The sequence below is a fragment of the Botryllus schlosseri genome, chromosome 5 (assembly GCF_051294905.1).
Source record: "Botryllus schlosseri isolate E-star chromosome 5, Bs_hap1, whole genome shotgun sequence".
Lineage (NCBI taxonomy): Eukaryota > Metazoa > Chordata > Ascidiacea > Stolidobranchia > Styelidae > Botryllus > Botryllus schlosseri.
In genome coordinates, this window is record NC_137240.1 from 21822129 (window position 1) to 21845214 (window position 23086).

A 23086-nucleotide genomic window follows, 5' to 3' on the forward strand; every position below is an offset into this window, starting at 1 on the left:
ATTTTCCTCGACACCTCTTAATTGTTCTGTTCGGTTGATGATTGGTTAATTATTGCGCCGTCCGTTCTCGTTAACCTTTATATTTCGCTGTTGCTGTTGTTTCATTCTCCTTTTCAACTGTTATCGGACGAGCAAGCAATCTTGCGAATTGTTCCGACACGGCACTGAAATCAATGAGTGGCGCTTTATCAGGTGTCGGGATCCTGTCTGCTGCACACTAAATCTGGCTTCATAACCAAGTCAGCCAATCGCTGGGCTGGTTTTAATTTCAGAAATTTAAAACAATCTTTCAATAAATGAGGTTTTGAGCAGTAGGTGCATGATAGCTGGACGGATTGAACCACGAGAGACTGGGCAGAAAATGAATTGTCAGGTTTATCGGTACCAACACTAACCAGCTCATCTTTATGTGGGGGCTTTTCACGTACGTCAACAGGGCAACGCCCATTCTGCGACTTACGCAACGATTCCATCGTCGCCAACTCGGTTCTTAGAAACTCAAACAGGAGATCAGAATCAGGAATCTTATCGGCTTCGATCAAGGGGCTAGTTTTTCTGATCCAACGCTCATGCAACGTACCAGGCAACTGGGACTCTAGTACCTGTGTAAAGAGTTGGTCCCAAGAGACGTCATACTGCGATAAAACGACCCTTTTAGCAGTAGCGGCATCGAGAAGTTGTCTGACTTTGTCGATCTTAAATTCTACTTTCTCACCCTGTAGTAAGTCTTCGATGTGATTTCTCACGATCGCTTGCTTCTTTCCGTACCTTTTAAGAACGGCCTCTACTGCAGGCTCATAATTCACTGCCGCCGAGGGGAAACCATTGAGAAGGCCGGATGACGAACCTTTAAGAGCTGCCTTTAAATACGAGATTTTGTAAAACGGACTGACCTTTGGATTTTTGTGAACCAATGGCTCGAACGACTCCCAAAATGCCTGGTAAAGTGTGTTTTAGATGCTTATTCCCGAAAGGACACAAAGACCACCCGAAGCATTTTCATCAATGTAAGAAGCGTTGTTCTGTCACTCGCTGTGGGAAACCCCACCACAAATTGTTACACGTTTCTGCGGAACCATTGATTGACGCTAAGTGTATGGTATCAACTGTTGATGTTTCCACCCCTGCGTTTCGGGATTTCGACATAGACACAATATTGCCTACTGCTTTGGGACGAATCCACCACAGAGGTGAAGTTAAAACAGCTGCGTCAAAGGACGTTTCGTTGAAACCTGATCCATGGATTTCGTTGAACGACAAGTTGGAAAGATTAGCTGATAGAAGAATCTGTTGACCGATCATAGTCGGTCAAGTGGGGGAGTGTTTTGACGAGTCATGTTTTTAGTTAATCAGTTTGGATGTTTTAGTGAATCAGTTTAATTCAACTGTCCTTTATTTGCGTTCCGTTATTTTCCTCGACACCTCTTAATTGTTCTGTTCGGTTGATGATTGGTTAACCGAATGGCATCGGCTGCAATTTTCGAAAAATTTTACTTCAATTTTCAAAATCGAAAAACTGTACCTTAATGGGATTGGAGCACGGTAAACAAGGTAGCGTTCGATTCAGAATTTCAACGCGGATCCGATTGCGCCACTCAAATCATTTCAAGCTCTGTGTCTGGCCACTTATATCAAGAGCAAGCCGAGAAAACGTTGGTTGGGAACAGACATGCTAAATTGCGTACTTTATGAATCTTGGTATAGGTATTCGACGACGATACAGTCTGGTGTATTGTATAGGCTTAGAATTCATCGTTCTAGAGAGCCCTGAGTCGGCGGTCTACGTCTAGCAGGCGCTAATTTCTAATCAAAACAATGCCGACCGTTTTAGTCAGCTCGCGGCAGACCGCCGAGAGAGTGAGTCATGGCTCGTGATGCGCGCGCGTATGGTAAGTTCTAAGGCTTATAACTCAAACTGTTGTGACCCTATATTAGTCATTTTAGTGTTCGTAGACGGATATTTACAGTCCTTACCATAATGATTTACTGCAAATGCTTATCATTACTACAACGTAAGATATATATCGATGTACGACAGCTCTTTGTATACCCAGACGCACGCTTTTGCGTATGTATAATCGCTGAGTAATATTGTATATATTCCGAATTATACTTTACCATTAGCCGTTATTTAGAATCATATAGGCTACAACAATTCACAGACACAATCTATGAATGTTTATGGCTATCAGAACACGATATATTTCACGGTATGTGACGGGTATTCAGCCATGTGCTTGAAGCTGGTACGGTAGTCTGACGGAATTCGCTTCCCGGTTTTCAAATGAAACCTTGAGCGGTATAGAACTAACTAGTATAGTTGCTTTAGCAAAATATAAACAGAAACTGACAATCGCTATTCATAGCAACAAACTACAGCTGGTTATGACGAATAAAACCAACTAAACGACAGTGTATATGGCGGGTATGAGGAACGCGCGTGTCTGCGAAATGATGCGTCGGCGGATATTTTTGTCACGCGGCCTATCACATAGCTTTTGATCAGCTTAGGTGTAACTAATATCAGATATGAAGATACGTGTGGACTTGTATGGACACTAGCTATTCACATAATGAAACAACTATGCCCGAAGACGGCTAGAACGAAACATACAGAACGTTATATGAGAGTGGTCAATGACGCGCGAATTGCCGACACAGTGTATTTTGCAACATATTTATCTACGGCGTTTGATATACGATTTTGACGTCTTCGATATAATAAATATCAAATTACAAGGTATCAATGAACTTGTACGAACAATATCTATTCACAGAAATGAACAGCAACGACCTAACACGATTAATATGTTATATATCGTGGTTTCAATTACGGTGCTCTTCTCTCGTGCCGGCATGTCGAAAAATAGACACGCCGGTGCGAAACGGTTAATTATTGCGCCGTCCGTTCTCGTTAACCTTTATATTTCGCTGTTGCTGTTGTTTCATTCTCCTTTTCAACTGTTATCGGACGAGCAAGCAATCTTGCGAATTGTTCCGACACGGCACTGAAATCAATGAGTGGCGCTTTATCAGGTGTCGGGATCCTGTCTGCTGCACACTAAATCTGGCAATCTGGGTACTAAGCAAGCCTCGCCATTTAACGTATCTTCTGAATAAGCTATTCCGTATATTCATTTGGACTGCTTGTATTTGACAAAAGAAGATAGTTGATACGCAACGCTTGCTTAGTGCTTATAGCATTCGTGAATTTTTAGCCGGAAATGGGAATTTCTTCAATACTGGGGTATGCAGAACTGAGGAATGTCGTCTGACTTTAGATATACATTCACGGCAACCAATAACCTGGGAGCATATTGTCGCGGATATGCGAATTGTGTTGAGCAATAATCCATTAGGGATGTCATTTGAGGTTTACTCGCTGTGAGTACGGGCAAAGGAAGCATGGCAGTAACGGTATAAAATTCGGTGGCTTAAAATTTATTAATATGAATAACGGGGGGTGGTGCGAACCCATGAAAGGTTCAGGTTCATGTGAACGCGAACCTCTTTGAAAGGTTCTGTGCGAACGCGAACGTGAACCCATGACGTGACATGACGTAATATTGGTAATTTTAACCCTACATTTCAGTGCCTTGATATACAAGATACCTAGCAATGACTCGGGTCACATTATGCCACAATGCTGAACGATACATGCTGACAATGCTATATTAATCCCATAACATAAATATCGTCCGTGGCTTTGCCAACAATTTCGACGCTGACTTGCAAGGAAGCTTGCTACATTGATATCGAGCACAGTGTAAACAGGTTTTTCTAATTGCTACCGATATCCACCTCCCCCCCCCCCCCCCATTCACAAATTCTACAGTAGCCAACACCCCAGTCGCACGGATTTGATTTTTATGATACAATAAACAAAATAAATCAAGAGGGATCCCGTACGCCTGCCAGATTTTTTACATTAGATAACGATGTCTTCTTAATATCACTTTCATTGATTGTATAAATACGCATCATTCACTGACTACCTAAATGTAGTGGATCTCGTTCTTGATGTTTTGCGATTGTGGGTCAAGCTCACAGTACAGAGTAACTAAATATCCACAAACGGAAAACTGATAATTTCGAGAAAATGCTTGTAACAATGGAAGCAAGTAAAGATTTTTATACTGGCAAGTTGGATGTCGTTTCGTGTTGATATTTTTATGCTGGCAGCGCCGTGCACAGAGTGATCCGAAGGTGAAATGCATAGAATTTTAACCAATGATGTTATAATGACGGGGAAATGTAATATATTAAAAAGGTGGATAGTCCCGAACCTACGAAGGTTCGTTTGCGAACGTGAACCTGTAAATTGGTGCGGTTCACACACAGAGCGCGAACGTGAAATTCACTTGCACACCATCCCAGGTAAATACACTCCAAGACACAGAGAATACAGTATTTATCTTCTTTTCGATCACCGTTTCTTAACCATTTATGCGCTCGTTCACATTTAGCTTTCATTAAAATCTTTCTTGCTGACTATCCATTGCTCAAGGAAACGAGTGGCGCAGTGTGGTAAGTGACATCGTTACGACACCAGTGATTGTTGGTTCTAGTCTCGTCTCTACCAAGTTTCTTTGTGTCGGAGGTTTCTCTGGGCATGTCGTCGCTGACGTCACTGCACTAGAAGTGTTTCCAATGCCCAGAGTGAAGGTGAACCGAGCCAAAAGCCGGCAGCTAAGTTCAAACCATGGGCGCATGAAAAACGAGAGAGAATGATGATGAAAGAGAGAGACCATGGAAGTCGTCCGAAACATTACACAGGCCTGATGGACTGACAATATTGAAATTAGTGTTGTGGCGCAATTGCCAGTTACGATATAGTCGCCACTGTGTGTGTATGTGTGTGTGTGTGTGTGTGTGTGTGTGTGTGTGTGTGTGTGAATAAAAACAAACAAAACAAACCTGCATCTCAAATTATTTTCTCATCACGGTCCCAAATTTCAGTCTTTTAAGTATTGTAATAGTAAGTTATGTCAGCATATTCACTAGACTATTTCCATGTATTTGACTCATATCAAGCTAATCAGTGTCATATCAATTTTTCAATAATTAGAAATGTCGTTACCCAAAGTCAGTCACAAGTCACGAGTCCTTGTCAAGATGTATATGCATGAAAAATGAATCGCTTTAACTTCAGGCAGGTGTGAAACACGATGTTTCATCATATCGAAGTGTCATCATTTAAAAGCGCAAATACTATTACTTCAGAAATGGCAGAAATTTCGAATTGCACGCGTCTACAGGTAGGAATTGACCAGAAGTTTGGTATGTATCGTTTTTTAGTCAGCCTGGTAATTTATTTACCAAGCAAAGCAGTTGAAATTTAAAAAAAGTTATTCTTGAACAACCCTACTGTACAGACATTCCCTATTCTGATGTTTATCAGAATGAACTGAACATGTCTTTGGTAGTACGTCTTTTAAATTAGGAATTGACTTCACTTTCCAAATTTTTGCCAATTCAGTAATTCAACTTCTTATCTAATTTGGCAAAACCCGTGTTGCTACGATTCTAGTTCAAATCTAATTTGTGAAGAAACGGTGCAGTAATAATTCTAATTCTAATTTAATTTGGTAAGACTGGTAATTTTATCGTTTCTACTATGCTTTATTAGGTTACTTCTCTGGGACCCGACACGGATCGGACTTACGTCTGTACCTCTGTACGGAAGAATTATGTAATTTCAAACCAGTCTTACTATGTAGTGAGCATAGTAAACATATCAGAATCGAAAAGTGTCAGAGCCGAAGAGGGTACAAGTTTACGCCGATTTCATTCCAGTCAGGCGGCAGTCAGTCAATCAGCAACCTGAAGGCCAAAGCCATTTCGAAATGTGATGGAACAAAGAACATTGCGCACACCGATGAAGTCGCGATTTCACCTCAGCGACCTTCCTGACGTAACTATTAGTATTAAACCATTAGGAAAGAGAGACTTCATGTGACTATAATTGTTAGGGCATATACTTTGCTATATTGACTTCATTTGGAATCTAGATTATCCGTGCGAGGTACCTAGGCTGCGTAATCGCGGTATTATAATGAATAGGCTTCATAGTAAACGAATTGCCCGTTTAGTTTATACAACCTATGGTATTAGTCCACGGAGCAACATTCAAAAGCAGGAAAAGTAGGTTTTATGTTTGAATTCCAAGCAACTGTTCGCGGACCGCTCAGAATAGCTCGGCGGGCCGCACTTTGTCCAGATCTGATATAAATACTTCTACACATACGAAGAACGAATCTATCTAACACACTCGCAAATCGTTTTTTCTTCAAGTACAACACTAAAAGTAATAAACTTGCTCGTGTTGCCAATCTAAAATCACACTGGTGGACCGAATTACGTCATTTACGTTTCAGTATCTGTGATGTTTAGCAACTGAAACCTTTCAAACTGCATGGGCCTCGAGGTCGTGCTATCGATCCATCAATGAAATAACAAATACTATGTTAAGAATATAACTTATCATTATAATGTTGAAATTTATTCTGAAAAAGTCCAATCAAGTACGCACAGTAATTTGATTTTTTGTACGCATTTTATCAATATATTTGCAACGTTTCTTGAGGCGTCCGCGGACCGCACCAAACAGTGATACGGGCCGGAGTTTGCCCACCCCAGGATTACTTCATATCATCTCGCATTGGGAAGCGCGTGGCGCAGTTGGTTAAGCACCAGCGTCACGACACCAATGGCAGTGGTTCGAATCCCGGTTTGGACCAACTTCTATGTGTCGGAGGTTTCGCTGGGCTCCTCATGGCCGACCTCACTGCAGTTTCAGTGCACTGAAAAGCCCAGATTGAAAGTGAGCCGTGCTAGAAGTCGGTAGCAAAGACCTCGACGGGGACGCATGGGTGCGAGAGAGACTCACGTCTGGAAGTGCGAAAGATTGAAGAAGTTGTCCCCAACATTGCCACAAAGACAAAGGCTTATGAACATTACAAATACTCGTGTCGTGGTGCACATAGCCTGAAAAAGGCGAGAAGCACCACTGTAAAATATGAAATAATATTAATAATAATATCATCTCGCATCCAGTACTAGCATATGCGTTGTAGTAAGTCAGTAATTAGTTTCATCCTGAAAATTATAATTTAGACTAGAGGCGATTTCTTGACAGATTACGGTAATTATTAAAAGTCAATTGACGGTTATCTCATCACCGACGTTTAGTGGGCTCGAAGGTACCACGCATTCAATGTCTGACACTGTCCCGTGTTATCATTTTCGGAAATTTTAGCTCATGGGTTTTTTAAGTACGTTATAAAACCAAATGATACATATAGACAGAAAAAGTGTCGTAACGACCCAGTTTTGTTTAACTACATCTGTGACGAGAACACGATCAACATGTAGCCATTCAATGTGTGAAATGTCACCAAGAAACCTTACAAAGAGTAGGCTACTTTGGTATGACCTTGGTATATCAGGATAACTGCTCGGCACCTCAAGTGGTCTACCAGCATTAAACTTTAACTCACGTTTATGGACTCGATGTAAAGTCTAATGCAGCGGTTCTCAAACTTTTTTAGACACGCCCCCTATGTGATAGCGAAAAATTTCGGGCCCCCATATCGTCATATCACCAAATGCAACCAGAATGCTGGTAATCTCAACGGATATTCTGGTGGCATGGAGGGTTATGAGTCATGATGAGATTATTCTCTAATATGAAATTAGGACTATACACAGGGCAAAAACGATAAATTGGAGGTAAATAGCACGGAGCGCGAAAAATGTTTGCATTTGACCGCAGCTTCGCGCCCCTCCAGGTGCCTTCACGTACCCCAAGGGGGCGCCCCCCCCCCCAGTTTGATAACCGCTTGTCTAATGGATGTAATTTGTAAGCCCCGTAATTTGGCGCAAGCCAAAGAAACACCATGAACTGCACGTCAGGTTCACACAAAAAAATCTGGTAGATTTACAAAGAAATTTCTGTAAATTTTACAACGAATTACCGGTCGCAGCTAATAGCAGCGTGTAGTTTGTTATTTTACATTTTGATATGTAATATTACATTAATTTAGCTGCTAAGTCAAGTTACCAGAATTTCTTCGCAAGGTTACTGACAGTTACTCGCTACGGCATTTTACCAAGCTATTGGCAAAATTGATTAGCTTCCAAGCCCCAGCAACCAGTGGATACGTGGAAGTGCATGTCACTGTGATATCATTCTCGTTGCGATTTGACCTGATTCAACCTCGTTCGCGAGACAGGATTAGGTCACACGGAACTGATTGACCCTAGTACCAATTTCGGTATAGTGCATAGTTGGGTGCAAGAAGCAGCTGACAATGTAGTTACACCATATACATTATATTATAAGGCTATGGCTACACGGTCGGTCTCGGCGGTTAGATTTGTTGTAACAGATAGGGCTAATGAGTTACAAAAATCAGTTTAGGATATATAATCTTATTCCTGAAACTAGAAATATCAGCACATCAGCAGGCTCAGTTGACCATTTCTTAATGGCGGACACGGCGACCTATAATAGGTTACCTTATGTTGCGCGTTGCAGGTTATTCTGAGATTCGTAGTAAACAACCAACAGTCAACTGTGACATCACAAATAGCGTCCGGTTAGGTAAGTAAGTAGGGAACCACACGTGGAGCAATAAATATCAATATATACGAAATTAGATGCAAAAGAAAGGGACTATAGGTGTTGATAGATGTTTCTGTTAGAAAAACCAACCTGGATTGAACATTATAACGTGGACAGTAAATATTATTGGTGGCATATGTGAGCGGATGAATTTCACTTATTTCAAAGTCGTCTGCGTGTCGAGCCGAGTAGCCGACTGGTCGACCATTAATATTGAGCTTTGGGCATGCAAAGGCTGACGGTGCGAAGCTTGTGACTTGTGATTGAAGAAAGTAGAGACTTTCGTTGAAGATTGTCAGGACTGATGAATGGGATGCACATCGTAAAAGGTACAGTAGCCTACTGTATAGTATTAGTTACCGTGAATATCTACGACTGTGCACACCACCCGGATGACTTTGGTTTCATGATTTAAATATTTCAGTCGCCCCATTCTCAGTTCTATTTTGGGATATTAGTCGACTTGTATAATGGCCTGCGACACCACATACTCTGCCGCGGAGTAGTTGAAACTGTTAGCTTGTTATTGACATTTATCGGGTCATAGCTTAGATATGTTTTCATCCACTGCTCGATATGTTTGGCTCACATGCCGCATTAAATGAGGCACCTTTTCTTTCAACACATTGATCATTTAAGTCATGAATCTCTGCTATATCATGTTAAATGAGGAGTCGTCAACTCACAATGTACCAGTACCGGTACTTCAAAACTTGTTATATTTTTGTTAGCCTATTTTTCTTAGTCTTTATAAGTCATGTCTAGGTTAGCAACTTGGCTTAGTATAGCAACTTGGCTTAGTATAGCGACTTACGCATGAATTATTTTTAGTGGAACTGCGAGATACCAGTCACACAAAAGGAATGAAGACGAGAAAAAGAAACAATTGGAAGTTTATCAGGCGTTGGAATTAATTCACCTTTTCTTGGGACCACTCGTGCTATATTTGCATGCCTCTTAAACAAGAATTATACCTCCAGCAGCAATACTTTTTCATCGTGAATCATGAATGAATATACAGTTGTCCTAATGTCGTCTTGAGGGCGTGAAGAAACTTTTGCGATATTTTGGCATCGCGTTGCTTTGGGATAGGTATGGATGTAGGCTGAGACGTGAATTTACAAGCTGGCATGTAATCTGATTTACAAGGACAGCATGTAGGGTTGTAGGTAGGTAGGTAGGTAGGTAAGGCGGTAAAATTACAGTCTCGGTGGTAAATGTACACAGAAGAGAATGTAGATTGAATATACCAGAGGTGACTGTAACATTACAGTCTGGCATGTAAAGTTAGATTACCGGACGGTTGTAAGTTGAATTTACATTGAGTGACGGTAATGTTATATTACTGCCAAGTGGCTGGCCACCCTGCTTCCAGACATTTCGCGGTAAATCGAGGTAAATTTTTTTTTGTGTGTTGGAACCAAAATAAGAAGTCATAGCGCTACCGTAACATTGCCTATGCTATTCAGCCTATTGCCCACTTCCCTGAATTTCTATTCGCAGCTTTACGTCCCTGCCATGTCTGATTTCGAATGATGTAGAGATATAGGATGTATAGTGGGAGATGAAGATGACAATAGTTGATGCTGTTGCAACTGCAGTGACACCAACTCCTCAACATTGTCACAAATACAGATCAAACAAACAAACGCACTTGCTCAATATTAGCTAAACAACGACTTGGGTTGGAACTACAAAAGCAAGCAACTGTGGATCGCGTGGAACTGATGCTTACAAACTTTCTTATTTCCGGGATAAGCCTGAGCATAAAAGATCACTATCATCTCTTCCCTGAACACCTCGGAAATACGAGTAAGGAACTAGGTGGAAGGCTTCGCGTATATCCAATTAATGGAAGAGAGATATCAAGATAGATGTGATACTCACATGGTGGTAGATTACTGACATTGCCTTGTCCGAATCTGTCTCCGTTAAAGTCGTAAAAAAAGACTTTCCTTCAGATGACTTCAAGCTAATTTGAATGAATAACCAAAGTTGAATCTACGATCTTCACTAATGCACATCTTGAGATGGAAATATTTCTCTGTAAGTTTCGAATACTCCTTGGTGAACAAAATACTGCTTGCTTGTTGATATTGTCTGTCTCTACAAATTGCCTAATTTTTTATAGGCTCAAGCATAGTTGGTTTGTTATTACCAAATAAATACTATTTATTGTCCACTTTTATCACATTTATGGGCACAGGAAGCTTAGTGTTACATATTACAATAGGATAGGAGAATAAGATGAAAATAACAATAAATAGGGCATTTTTCTCTTATGCCTCTACCTTCCGCACACTCTCGTGGTTTCAGTGCAAACGGACTTACTAAAACATTTATTATTGACGATTCGTAGAAATTGGAGTCTAGGTTAAATTAGATAAACAAAATAAACAAAAAATAACTAAATTCGGTGATATCTCGAACATCTGAGTCAACTTGAAGAACCTATTGCCTTTTTCGAGTTCAGCGTCCTTGATTTACCCGAAAATTGTTCTTACCTTTAATGATGAAATTTTATCTTCGCCAGTGTAATCAATGGACAAGCTTCTGCCCCGTGAATTTTGCAATTGATGTATAAAATTGCAGTCTTATCAGCAGGCAAGTTGACGCGGATTGGCAGTGGAGAACCACTGATGTTTAGGATATATATTCTACATAATGGTGTACCATATTCAAAGTCATACATGGTAGGCCTACATATTCCCTCAATATGAATTTTCACATAAAATGAAGATGTAACGAGCTTGGATCGGGCCTACAAAAGAGATTCCCTCTTCGCACCAATCCCTTCCTTTGGCTCGTTTGTGTCTTCAAAGTTTCGGCGTATATTCCATCCGTATATCCTGATAAATGCATGAGCTTTACCAACTAGACATCGGATCATTTGACGTAGAATGCAATTACGTACCACCGGTTGCTTAAAGCCATTTCCAACGAGTCTGGCATAGGAACGCCTCTTGTCTCAGGAACGAAGGCAAGAAATAATATCGCTGACACGATCGCAGATATCCCCATGGTCAGATAGGGCACGGCGTCATACTTTCCGTCTCCTGTCAACGTTCCCTTAATGTTAGTGATGGATCAACCATTTTACAACGCAACAAAAGGAAATTGGAATAATCAACTATTTTAACGTATGTCTCATCGGTCCCTACCTAGGGACTGATCATACTTTTGAGCTACAAATAGTGAACGTTCATAAATATTTTTGGAAATGGGATTACACAAGTAGATATCTGTGGTATGGGTAGTGATGCTCAGATCAAAATGTTGAACCAACAAAAGATCTGCGGTGCTCAGATGGACATTTGGGGGCCAAAAACATTTTGCAAATTTTTTCCGACGGTAGCTCATCTCCGAGGAGATGTGAGACCGATGAGACACCGGGACCGAAAATAATGAAAATTTCACTACGATAATCTAATCATTACACTCCGTTAATTTTTCTACAATTACATGCTGGCAGAATCGTTCCTCGCATGCAAATAACTGTGACATGCGAGAGTTATATGGTCTGTGACAGATGATTTCTGTTTCAGGGGTTGTGTAATAAATTTCGATCGACTTAAAAAAATCTTAGTAACCTTCAACACGAGCACACCAGCAATCATTTTTAATGTGAAGCGTATGACTTGTATCAGGCTATATGACGTCACATATTCTTTTTATTCAATACCATTATTGAGTGGACTTTCTCAATTCAATTACAACATTTATAGAGTTTAGACCGATGATCGATATACAAATCAAGCAAAATAGTTGGACTGACTAGTCATGCAACAACAAAACACGTATCTGCATATGGAGAGGCTGTATGTCATCATTACCCACGGTATTTTATCGCTATAACGAGCTATTTGGAAGTCAAAATTTCGATTGACCGGCAATATGTATGTACGCTCAAATGTGTAATTTTGAGCCTAAATCGAAAAGTGCTCTTATGCCAACATTTGAGGTATTATTAATTCTATTTTTTTAAGATGGCGACCAAACATTCTTCTTTGCCTTGCTGTAGCCTTAGAATATAACCAACGGATAGGAGTAATTTGTTCGGTAGGATTTTCTTATTTTAAGCGGAAGTGTTCAATGTTCATGGTTCAATAAAGAATATTCCGGGTCTGTACCAAGCTTAAGTCAAAACTAGTCACGGTACATGGCTATGTCATTGAGAAAAGTCATATATAGCCGAGTATATCTTTATTAGGAAAAAATGGCATCCCCTTCCATATTGCCTCATAAACGACACGTATTTCAACATCGCAAATCATAAATACTGTTACGACTTCACAATGAGCGACACTCGACTGGACTCGAAGCCAAATGCTATAGTTCGAATCAAATCAAACGGGTATACTCGGTTTTGCCGACATGTGCAAACAACTTTTTATTGGTAGGTCCCGATGCAGTGGTCGGGAACCTTTTTTGTATGAAGAGCCATATTGGCCCTATTTTTTCCATCTCAACTCCCAAAGAGCCATACATGTCAATAACCTGTTACGTCACAATCGAAAATTCGTGACGTCGTGGTAGCACTAATTCGAACTCACTACATGGAATTCTCCGTGTGCGCCATATTTCGTCTGTAAAAACTGGTATTTATTGTTCGAAAATAAAACTCGAAACGAGAGGTAAAGCACAGACGGGCCAAGTCTCAACATTGATTACGCAAATCATCGTAAGTAGCTTAGAATTTATTATAACCGATATTAATCGAATGTGACTGTCACACTGATTCCGAAAATCTAAATACTTATCGACTTCTTTATTCTCAAAGTCTTCGGCGGTAATATAACGTTGCGCTACACGCATACAATTTATCGCCAGTACTACACAGAGCTATAGGCCTACTTACCAATCAAGAACGTTTATTGCGATGGCGTTGTTTGAAATTCGAGTTAGTAATTGTGAATTTCACATCCAAAACAGTTCATTTCGCGCCGTAGATCAGGAAGACAATGTGTATTTAAAAACTGCGTTTTGAAATGGGCGTCGCCATATCTGCTATGCTCTTTGATTAATCAACGTATCGCACAATTCAAGATTTCGAGTCGGGTGCATAGAATTCGCGAGTGATATTGGCCGCCGGCGTGACAGTAACTTAAATTTAATGATTTTGAAAAGAGGGGGTCCGAGCCTCTAAACCTGGAGACGGCATTGTCTTTACCTCTCAAAGACATGGTTATACGGCCACGAGAATGATTATTCTGGCCGTGATGAAAATTTAACAACAAGTCGTTGCAATATTGATCAATTCAGTACAAAAATGAATATTTGGCAAAGAGCCATATCTTATACCCAAAAGAGCCATATTTCCGCAGACCATCTCAAACTGATAAACGACAAAGACAGAGTCCCAAAATCATCATGATAAGATCATCATTTATGTCGGAACGACGAATTACCAAGTATGTGAATATGTACATTAATGGTTCGCAGCGGGTCAATTGATATCATGTTGCTCAGAGTATTAGCGAGCTCGTCACAGATTAGGAACCAGAATAAACTGCAAAAGTACGCTACCATTTTGACATGGCATATGAATGCCGCTTTGATGTACCGAGCACCTCTCAATCAAATACACATCATTCATAAACCAGCAGTGTTCACATTTTCATTTAATCGCCTATTTGATAGCACAATGAGTGCTTATAAAAACGCTGCACACCATATTTGGCTCAATTCCAACCTGTATAAAAGCGAAGCTATAAGAGTTGGGAAATTGAGATTTCTTTTTCCAAGGTTTAGTAGCTATGTCCTCAAATTGTCAAGTTGTCTGAAGAAAAAACGATACATAACAAATTGCGCTCTATTAGAACCTGTAGAATTGAGGATATTGGACTACAATTATTTTTAAATTATTTAAAATTCAAAATTTACTACTCCAATAAATTCGCTTCTGTCGGTTAGAATTGTGAAAAATTTGTTATGCACCGTTTTTAGAAAACATCAAAATTTCATGGCATGGCCAGCAAAATCTGAAAAAATATCTACAAGGTTTTAATAGATTCAAAATTTATAACCCCAATAGCTTCGATTCTACAGGATGGAATTAACCGAATTTAGTGTTCAGCGTGTTTTATGCAGCCTAGCAACCTTAATATTTAGCGGGTAAAATTTAAAGAAACACGTATTCTTGAACAATCATTGGGTTCAGTAATCAAGTAATTACCGGAAAACTAGAATTGGGACCTTACTTGAGAGTTTCACCGAGCTCTAAGCGAATATGACAAGGATATTACTGCGTGATGATTTATTACAACATATATATTTACCGCTAAACACATTTCAAAATCTACATCGGGAATTCAAAGCAACGAAATTGGCATTTAGAATTGGTTGCTATTATAAACATCACATAGCAGGGGTTGGTTATTTGCAGATTAGGATATCCACGAACAAAAACATGATTACAAGGCAGGGGCGGGCAACTTCTCCGGTCGGCGGGCCGGATATAGGAAAATTAAATACGTGGCGGGCCGGATTGCTAAATCGATACATTATTCGCCCATTTAATTGTATTTAATGAATGTATTTTAACGACAGAAATGTAACTTCAAAGCTATTTCTCGTCAATATTGACCAAGACAATGTGGATTTGAGAACAGCATTGTTATACAGGCACCATCATGTCTGCTTCTCTCTGATCAATCAACATACACACACGGTACATTCCTTAATTAGGATTTCAAGGCGTTCGATAAGCCCGCTACCCCAAATTTACCAAGATATCAATTCATTAGGGTTTAGTACTGGGGTGGCCAATCTTTTTGCCATTCACGGGCGCATTTCAGCCTACGGCCGCATTCCAGGACATAGTCGTAACGAATTATCTGGACCCAAATACCCAGGTAAAAGTGTCCTTTTCCGGTGAACTCCGGACTTATCTATTTAATTACATAGGCTTACTATACACACCAACTTCGCGAGTGGTCACTGCTCATGTCATGGCGTCCTACATAATATTTTCAGATTCACCTATAAATTTCATCATAAATAAGAGTATTTTTCATATTATTTCTCATCCCATGTGATCAGATTCACCTGTAGGCTGGATGGAGGGCGTGTTTTTCGAAAATTTAGGACAAGTTATTAATGATGATGCATCTTCGGGTGGGCCAATTATAATTAGTCACTTTGTTGCATGCTGTTATTTCTTGACTTACCATCAAGATTGTCCGTATAGTGAGGAGTACCTACAGGACTCCGAGTTGGTATTTCTATATGAGGCACATCATTTTCCTCTGCTGTTCACGTCTGTACTGTACTATGGAGCTATGATTAGAAATGGCGCCACTATATTAAAATCGATAAACGAAGTCACATTGAATTTCAAGATTAACTAGGATCTCTCCAAAATTCGAGACTCAATTTGTAAATTCGAATTGCATGTCGACGGCTGCCAACACATAGTAATTGAATTACTTGTTCACATGCACACAAATTTCCTTCTGCGGCTGCAGGTTGGCCACCCCTGGTTTAGTTGGTGACGAGATATAGCCTGCTGGTTGTTCAACTGTGTGGCCTCTTTTATCTCGATATTGAATTCTTGTGGCCGGCAGCCTCTACGAAATTTGAAAGTGGCCCGCGACCCATCTCGAGTTGGCGACCCCTGGCATAAGCGATGTAGGCCTATAACAAAAGCCTAGAAGTGAGCCGTGCTACAAGTCGACGGTTACGGAATCAAAAATAAGAAATATCGGCCTAGTGTAAATGACCATTGAAGTCGACAAACACCATGATTACCACAAATGATATTAGGGTTGAGTGCAGCGGAAATGCCGATAATGCAAGTCTCTCGCTTCGACTAACTTACGAGTAAGCACCACCCTCGCTCGCTGCGCATGCATGTGTAATACAGTCACTAAAATGTGACGTTTACGCAAATAGTGGGGGATCTTGGAAGACTGGGGCCGCGGGACACATTATCATGTGAGACGGAAAACTGTCCGCGGACCGAACAAAATCCCTTCGCGGGTCGGATCCGGCCCACGGGCCGTATGTTGCCCGCCCCTGTTATAGGGTATTGTTAATATAGTCAATTCCAGTATTACGCGAAACTATTTATCCATTGTAGTCATTTTAATGCAGAGCGAGCTGACGTGTTCTCCCGACGTGCTTCATTCACGTATATTACCTTGTCATAACACTCCAAAGCCGGTCTTGTAGACACGGGGTTACGACGGCAATAAGTTTTATATTCACCGTTCAAACGGAATAGAGTTTTTATTTAGCCAGATATAAATTCCAAACGGATGAATTGTGTTTAATTTGTGAAATGTATTGTGTTGGGATCTTACGTTAGTTGTAAAATTTCTGACGGAAACCCAATTGTAATCGAGTCATAATTCGCATACGAAAAGCAAGACAACTAGGGTTTCTGATTTCATGAGACACTAAACGTCCGTTATATCATGGTTACCATACGTCCTCCTTTTGGAGGATTTGTCGTTTTTTTCAGGTTTTAGAAAATGTCCACCGAAGACGCCTAAATGTCGTCCTTTACAGCTTTTACAACTATGATAATGGAGAGATTCCAGCGTAAATGGGCATAAACGACGATAAATAGGGAATTCGTGACGGGTCTAACGAAAGTGATGACTTTTTTTAGTCAACGCAACAAATTTACAGCAAAAATAGCGATATCGGCTGTTTTCAGTTTTGATTAACTAACTTTTATGATTTGGTAAAGTGTCCTCCATTCCCGATTCCAAAATATGGTAACCCTAGTTATATAGTCTTTACACTTAATAGCAATTGATACCTGTATACCGTATTTCAGACTTCTATACCTCAGTGGTTGCAGAGTTGACTTCATCGAAGTGGTAGCCGAATCGGCAACTGATCTCCATAGAATGATTAAAACTGTCCGCACTGTCGGTTGTGATATTGTTAACGACCGCGGCGTACATTTTACAGCGACTTCTCCTCGGAACGCCGAACGAATCCAATTCCCACGGAATCGTCGCGTTCAGAATTGCTTCGTAACTATCATCGCTCTAAGAAGATATCGCAAATCTAATCCATGCATTGTCACTTAGCAATAGCGCAAGTTTATTCATTCCCATCAACCGCTAATAAAGTATCCATTATGGCACACCTCACCTTCGACACATTTATCCACGGTGGCATGGAGCAGTGGAAATCTTGCTTATGATGTATAAAGGCGAACTTCAGGTCTAAAATCATACTCGGAAATAATGCCAGCAGCATTACTGCAACAAATCTCTTCTGGAAGGCTCCGAACGGTCCCACAACGTTCAACACTTCTTCGAAATCCATTTTCTCTTGAATCATTATTATCCCACTCAAAGATCCATTCCAATATTTCTAACCTACAAAATAAAGTGATTGTAAGATATCCGATTTCGTAACTTAATGTCCTTGTGTTATAAGAGCAAGCACATAAAACTATAGCTAGAGCATAACAATACATGGATACTTTTGTTGTGCCAAATAACTTCCATTATTACAAGATACTTGCATCATTACAGAAGAGGAGTCAAGCACAAGAGGACAATGTAGCAATCTAATTTATCTTTGGATAACATAATTGCATCCAACCCTTCACTCTTGATCCTTTGCCCGATGCAAACTCGACACATATATATAAGCTATTGCTACTAAGAAGTACACTATGCGGAACGGAAGCATATTTATTGACTCGATGGTGAGAGCACCGAATGTAGCTCAGTATTGGTATCGTAAGATGATATAGGCCTACCGCAGACAGCGCTCGGTCTATTGATCCGCGACACATTTTTATCCACTGATCATACCTGACAGAGTACCGAAGCATATGGAGATAGATACATCCACTGCCCAATCTGTCTACATTTGTGGTTCCCATACTGTGCTACTCGTACTCATGATCTTCTTGCGATTTCTCTGGTTGTTCCCCTCACAATTTGTAATAGACACCCGTCTGCCGGGATCCTAGTTTACGGGAATTTGACCTGTGTCATGTGTCGTGTTTTTTCTATGCCAAATCCCTTCGTTTTATAAGCAACTCCGAGACACTGCATGGACGCTAATCAGTTATTCTCTCAATCGCATACAAGAACGGGAGGAGTCATCATCGTCATTGTTACTGTCAATGATCGAGCACCTGGAAGTTTACAGTAACATGACATCCGATGGCGGTGGCTGAACAGTAAGTAGTTTACAGGCAAACTATATCTATCTAGTTTGATAGCTGCTGTGGTAGTCTAGGCAAGCATGAACCTTGGAGAATATATTGTAGGCCTGCATATTCGAATTGTGTTAAGAATTAATCCAATATGAGGTGTCGTCAGAGGTAGTCAGTAACGAAGTACTTCTACTTTTTCGAAGTACTCAAGTAGTTTTCCTCTACTTCTGGTACTTACTCGAGTAGATATTGTTTTCGCTATTTCTACTTCGTAATACTTTGTGAACTACTTACTTACTTTTCGCTATTTTCAGTGTGTCAAGTAGAAGTAGTTTAATCCCCCAATATGAAAGCTAGCCTAAGGAATTTCGGGGCTGTTTTCACGTAGTAGCAACATTCAATTTTAATAAAAGTCATGTAATACCCGAAATCTTCGTTGTGCTTCGTGCGCAGTAGTGGATGTGGAGTGACAAATCTGTTTTAACGAAAGTATCGCTGAATACAATTTAGATACCGGGTTGCGTGGTTCCGTTCACACCGCCTTATCGCATATATCAAATATTTCATCGCAGTAACTATGGACCCCCAAAACGTTTGAAACTACCGTTTCACCATCTAGCAACTAACTATTATACCTAGCAGCCAATGACGTGTCCTAATTTGTAAAGTGAACTTCGACTTCTTTAACGTAAGACCTGTTTTAGCAGACCACCGTTGAAACTTTCTGGACAAAAGACATGAAATATATTTTCCGCTTTTTAGAAGTAGTATTTGTTTTTTCTTTCAATTACGAGTATTCTAAGTTGAGTTCTAATTATAGTTTCAGTTGTTTTGTCTGGAGAACATACATGTTGAAGTATAAAAGCAAGTGTTGTAATGCCTTATATTTTCCCAAAATGAAGCTACACGCTATGGCAGTTTTTACCATCTGCCATATTTTTAGTTAACGTGTAAAGTGTTAACGTCGCATCCGTCAAAACGTCTCCGTATTGCTCTTCAACTGAACTGGGAGCCTTCTAATATGGGGGAGGGCGCCAAGTCATGATATTCTCTAAAACGGAGTGTTCTAGTAAACAAAGGTTTAATATCGCATTTCAATATCTCTAATGCGGCTAAATGGCCGCATGAAATTTATAAACCAGTTAGCGGGCCATTTGACCTCATTTTAGTCGTCCGATCGGAGTGAGACGGATTAAGTGATGGCGAAAACAATAATTATCTTACGACGCATGGGAATCGATATCATATGTGTCATGAAAACGTACAGTGCATTTATGTCCTAGCCACGCAAGGCCCGAGAAGTTTTCAAAATTAATAAACTAATTCCGTCCATAATATTATTACTTGAATATATTATGGGTCGTCTCTGTGTACCGCTGGGCTCAGTTTGTTCGGACAGAACTATCCGTCGTCTGGACATATCAATGTCGGAGGTTTCACTCAGCAAGCGTCTATCATTTATGCAAATGCTTCATCGCTGACGATCTCTTCACGAATGCATATTATATTTTTCATTTTCAGAAGGAGTTGCCAATATTAAAAGCAAGAACACGCATGACAGTAAATCACGCGAAGCGCGAATAAAAATTTCAAGGCGAGTGAATCTGCCTCGAAATATATTATACCTGATGGTCATATACGAAGATCCACGAATTATGTGAATGGCCTCTGGCCACGCCAATGCGTCGTAGCTGATAGTTTAGTTAATGCCATCCGAAATATTGCGGACATGGCTCATCAAATTTAGCTTGACCTTGCAAGCTCATATTAAATTACCTGAACTATTCATGTTTTGACAATATACCTAATTTCGAAAACTGGCTCGCGGGCACACGTGGCCCGCAGACCACGGGTTGACCGTCCCTGATGTATTCAAGCATTCAAGAAATGCACATTACCCATCTTGTGATACAATACCATCTAATATTTCATGAATGCCACATTTAAATCTGATATATAGTGGGATTTCCATGATGGTTTTTTTGGACTTTGGGAGAGATAATGATCACTATCACCTGAAGTGAGACGAAATTCGTTCCATAATGGTATTACGTAGCCTAGTCTTATAACGAAGCAAATACATACCTCATATTCTCATAACGGTGTCCGACATTGTTATCTGGGCAATCGGCTATAATTCATGAAGCTCGACAAAACCAGCAACCATTATACAATATCAATCAAATGTTTGATCTTAATATCATTGTTGTTTCTTAGAATATTTTCTAACTGCAACTGTTGAAAAGTCAATATCAAATACAATACCTATATATGACAGAGTTGTAACATATATTAGATCAGTGGCTCACAACCTGGGTCTGCGAAGTATTTTTAGGGGTTCCCCGAAACCTCAAATTTGCAAAATTCTGCATAACCTAATTTATGTTATTTATTAGTAGGGAAAACACGACGCAGTTTCTCTTCAGACATACTAAAATTTCCGAACACACATCGACATAATCGCCGTCTGAAATGAAACATCTTACTGTGCAACCTCATATTAATTGCAAATTTCCCAATTGCATATTGCAGTTGATTGATACTAATTGATACAAACATATTGCCTAGTAGGGATGTTTTGTAGGGATTTGTGGAAAAAAAGTTAGATCAGTATGAGGTCAATCAGGGCGACTTTGAAATGTTTGCAGAACATTTGGTATTTGAATTTGTCAGTCTCTGCTAATCAATGGACAGCCGTTCGAAATTCACGAATATATTTTCCTAATATGTCCCGATTAAGTGATTTAAACATCGTCACTGAGTCAATTTTTCCTGTGATATTTAAAATAGCTATTCTGAAATAAATTCAAGATGAGCTCCTACATGGAAAGGACTAGGCTTGGCGATAATTAAAAATATGTTCTCAGATTTTGGTGCCATATATGTTACCATCATACCCAAAGTTCTCGTGTTCAGAGTTCCAAGTTTAACTTGTGCATTTAGGCTAATCCTCAGGGATCTTGCTTGAGGCTTCGGGTCCCCGGCGCCGCCCGGCAGATCCCAGTCCTTTCTGTTGATATTGCCCCACTCGGCGAGTACGCAGTAACTTAAGCTAGAAAAGTCTTCGACGCACTTTGCGACTTGGTCCACTCTGTTTACTGCCTATACTGCGCAGCACGTCCGAGCTGTACGTAATCATTACAAAGCAATCAGCTAGCGGAGCGAGAAATACACGTCTGCACTCGGCAACTGCCAAAAGCGACTGCCGGGCCATCTAGTGCGGCATCAAGACTAGCAACCAGCCGCCGCCATCATCAATCACATTCCCACGGAGCCATGGCGCAGAGGTGGCTGGAATCGGAGAACATGGCGCTCGACAATGGAGACTGATCTAGCGCAACGCGGGCTGTCGCTTGAAGACGCCCACGACCGCCTACGTTGGAGACGCTTAACACGAGCCCAAAACTGATTATCTCGATGTTCTTTTGTATCCTGTTTTCTTTTGCCCTTTTTTTTAATTTTATTTAATTGAAAAAAACGTCGATACATATATATATACTAGGGTTGTCCAAAACGCGGCATGTAGGCTACAGTCGTTTCCTTCCAATAAAGCAGTCATGCTGTAGAAGTTTTTGTGAAGCAGCTGTTGATTGTTCATCATGTATTTCGTACCTTAACATGTCCTGAATTAATCTTAAATCATCATCTGCCAACCTACCAACAACGCGATTTCAGAATCCCCACCGGTAGCAGACTCCTTGAGCATATAATCAGCAAGTTGTTGCTGTGGTGATCATTGAAGCATATCCAATTAGCCAATCAGGAGCCGTGGTTATTTGATTACTAGTCTTCTCGCCGTTCTATGGTCGGTGGCACGCCCATTCTTGGGCAGCTACTTTAAAACGCTTTGGCCGAAATCTTAACGTCGTTTCCGTGAGCTTCTTTTGGGCTCATTGTTATTTTTTATCAATAATCTATGGAATGAGACACAATCACGGGGTATTTTTAAGATTTTCCAAATTTTGGACAACCCTAATATATACCCAAAGGTGTCGTCGGAAGCGTTACGCGTTAATATTACAATAGCCACCATATATTTATGTGTAAATGAATTTTCGTCTTATATCTTATATCATTTAAATGGTACGCACGGATTTTCAAGACACGAGCGCGTATATTTCTACGTATAGTAAGATGCTAATTTCAAGAAAAATCAATTTTTGCTGTTCATCACTAGCCTGCAGTCAATATTTGTATAAGACAGACGACAGTTCACGACAGTAGAGCGAAATTTGAACTAAAACTTGAGGGGGTCCGCGGGAGTCCGTGACGGTGCAAAAGACGTCCGCGAAGACAAAAAAGTTGAAATTGAGATTGAGATTGTGTAA

General features: G+C 40.3%; 3 protein-coding genes and 1 long non-coding RNA gene across 4 annotated transcripts in view; 1 reads left to right on the forward strand and 3 right to left on the reverse strand.

Moving 5' to 3' along the window:
* Window positions 1–188: 188 nt before the first annotated feature.
* LOC145440002 (uncharacterized) lies at window positions 189–1302 on the reverse strand. Its single transcript, XM_080317665.1, has 2 exons — window positions 1165–1302; window positions 189–938 (listed from the first exon to the last, which is right to left on the reverse strand). The coding sequence occupies exons 1-2, from the start codon at window positions 1300–1302 to the stop codon at window positions 189–191; spliced, it is 888 nt and encodes a 295-aa protein (XP_080173791.1).
* A 6619-nt stretch (window positions 1303–7921) lies between these two features.
* LOC145439390 (uncharacterized) lies at window positions 7922–9680 on the forward strand. The gene is made up of 2 exons (XR_013915186.1): window positions 7922–8955; window positions 9458–9680. It is a non-coding gene; the product is annotated as an uncharacterized LOC145439390 (long non-coding RNA).
* Window positions 9681–11245: 1565 nt separating this feature from the next.
* The window catches only part of LOC145439839 (organic cation transporter protein-like), a 54436-nt gene continuing 42595 nt past the window's right edge, over window positions 11246–23086 (reverse strand). The window contains exons 10-11 of the mRNA XM_080317478.1: window positions 11541–11682; window positions 11246–11475 (exon numbers count right to left, since the gene is read on the reverse strand). Of these exons, the coding sequence (XP_080173604.1) occupies window positions 11388–11475; window positions 11541–11682 (230 nt within the window). The 3' untranslated portion in view covers window positions 11246–11387. The remainder of the gene's footprint in view (window positions 11476–11540; window positions 11683–23086) is intronic.
* On the reverse strand, window positions 12405–18362 carry LOC145439954 (solute carrier family 22 member 7-like). The gene is made up of 4 exons (XM_080317622.1): window positions 17735–18362; window positions 17422–17628; window positions 13928–13961; window positions 12405–12427 (listed from the first exon to the last, which is right to left on the reverse strand). Exons 1-4 carry the CDS (start codon window positions 17924–17926, stop codon window positions 12405–12407), a joined length of 456 nt encoding a protein of 151 aa, XP_080173748.1. The 5' UTR covers window positions 17927–18362.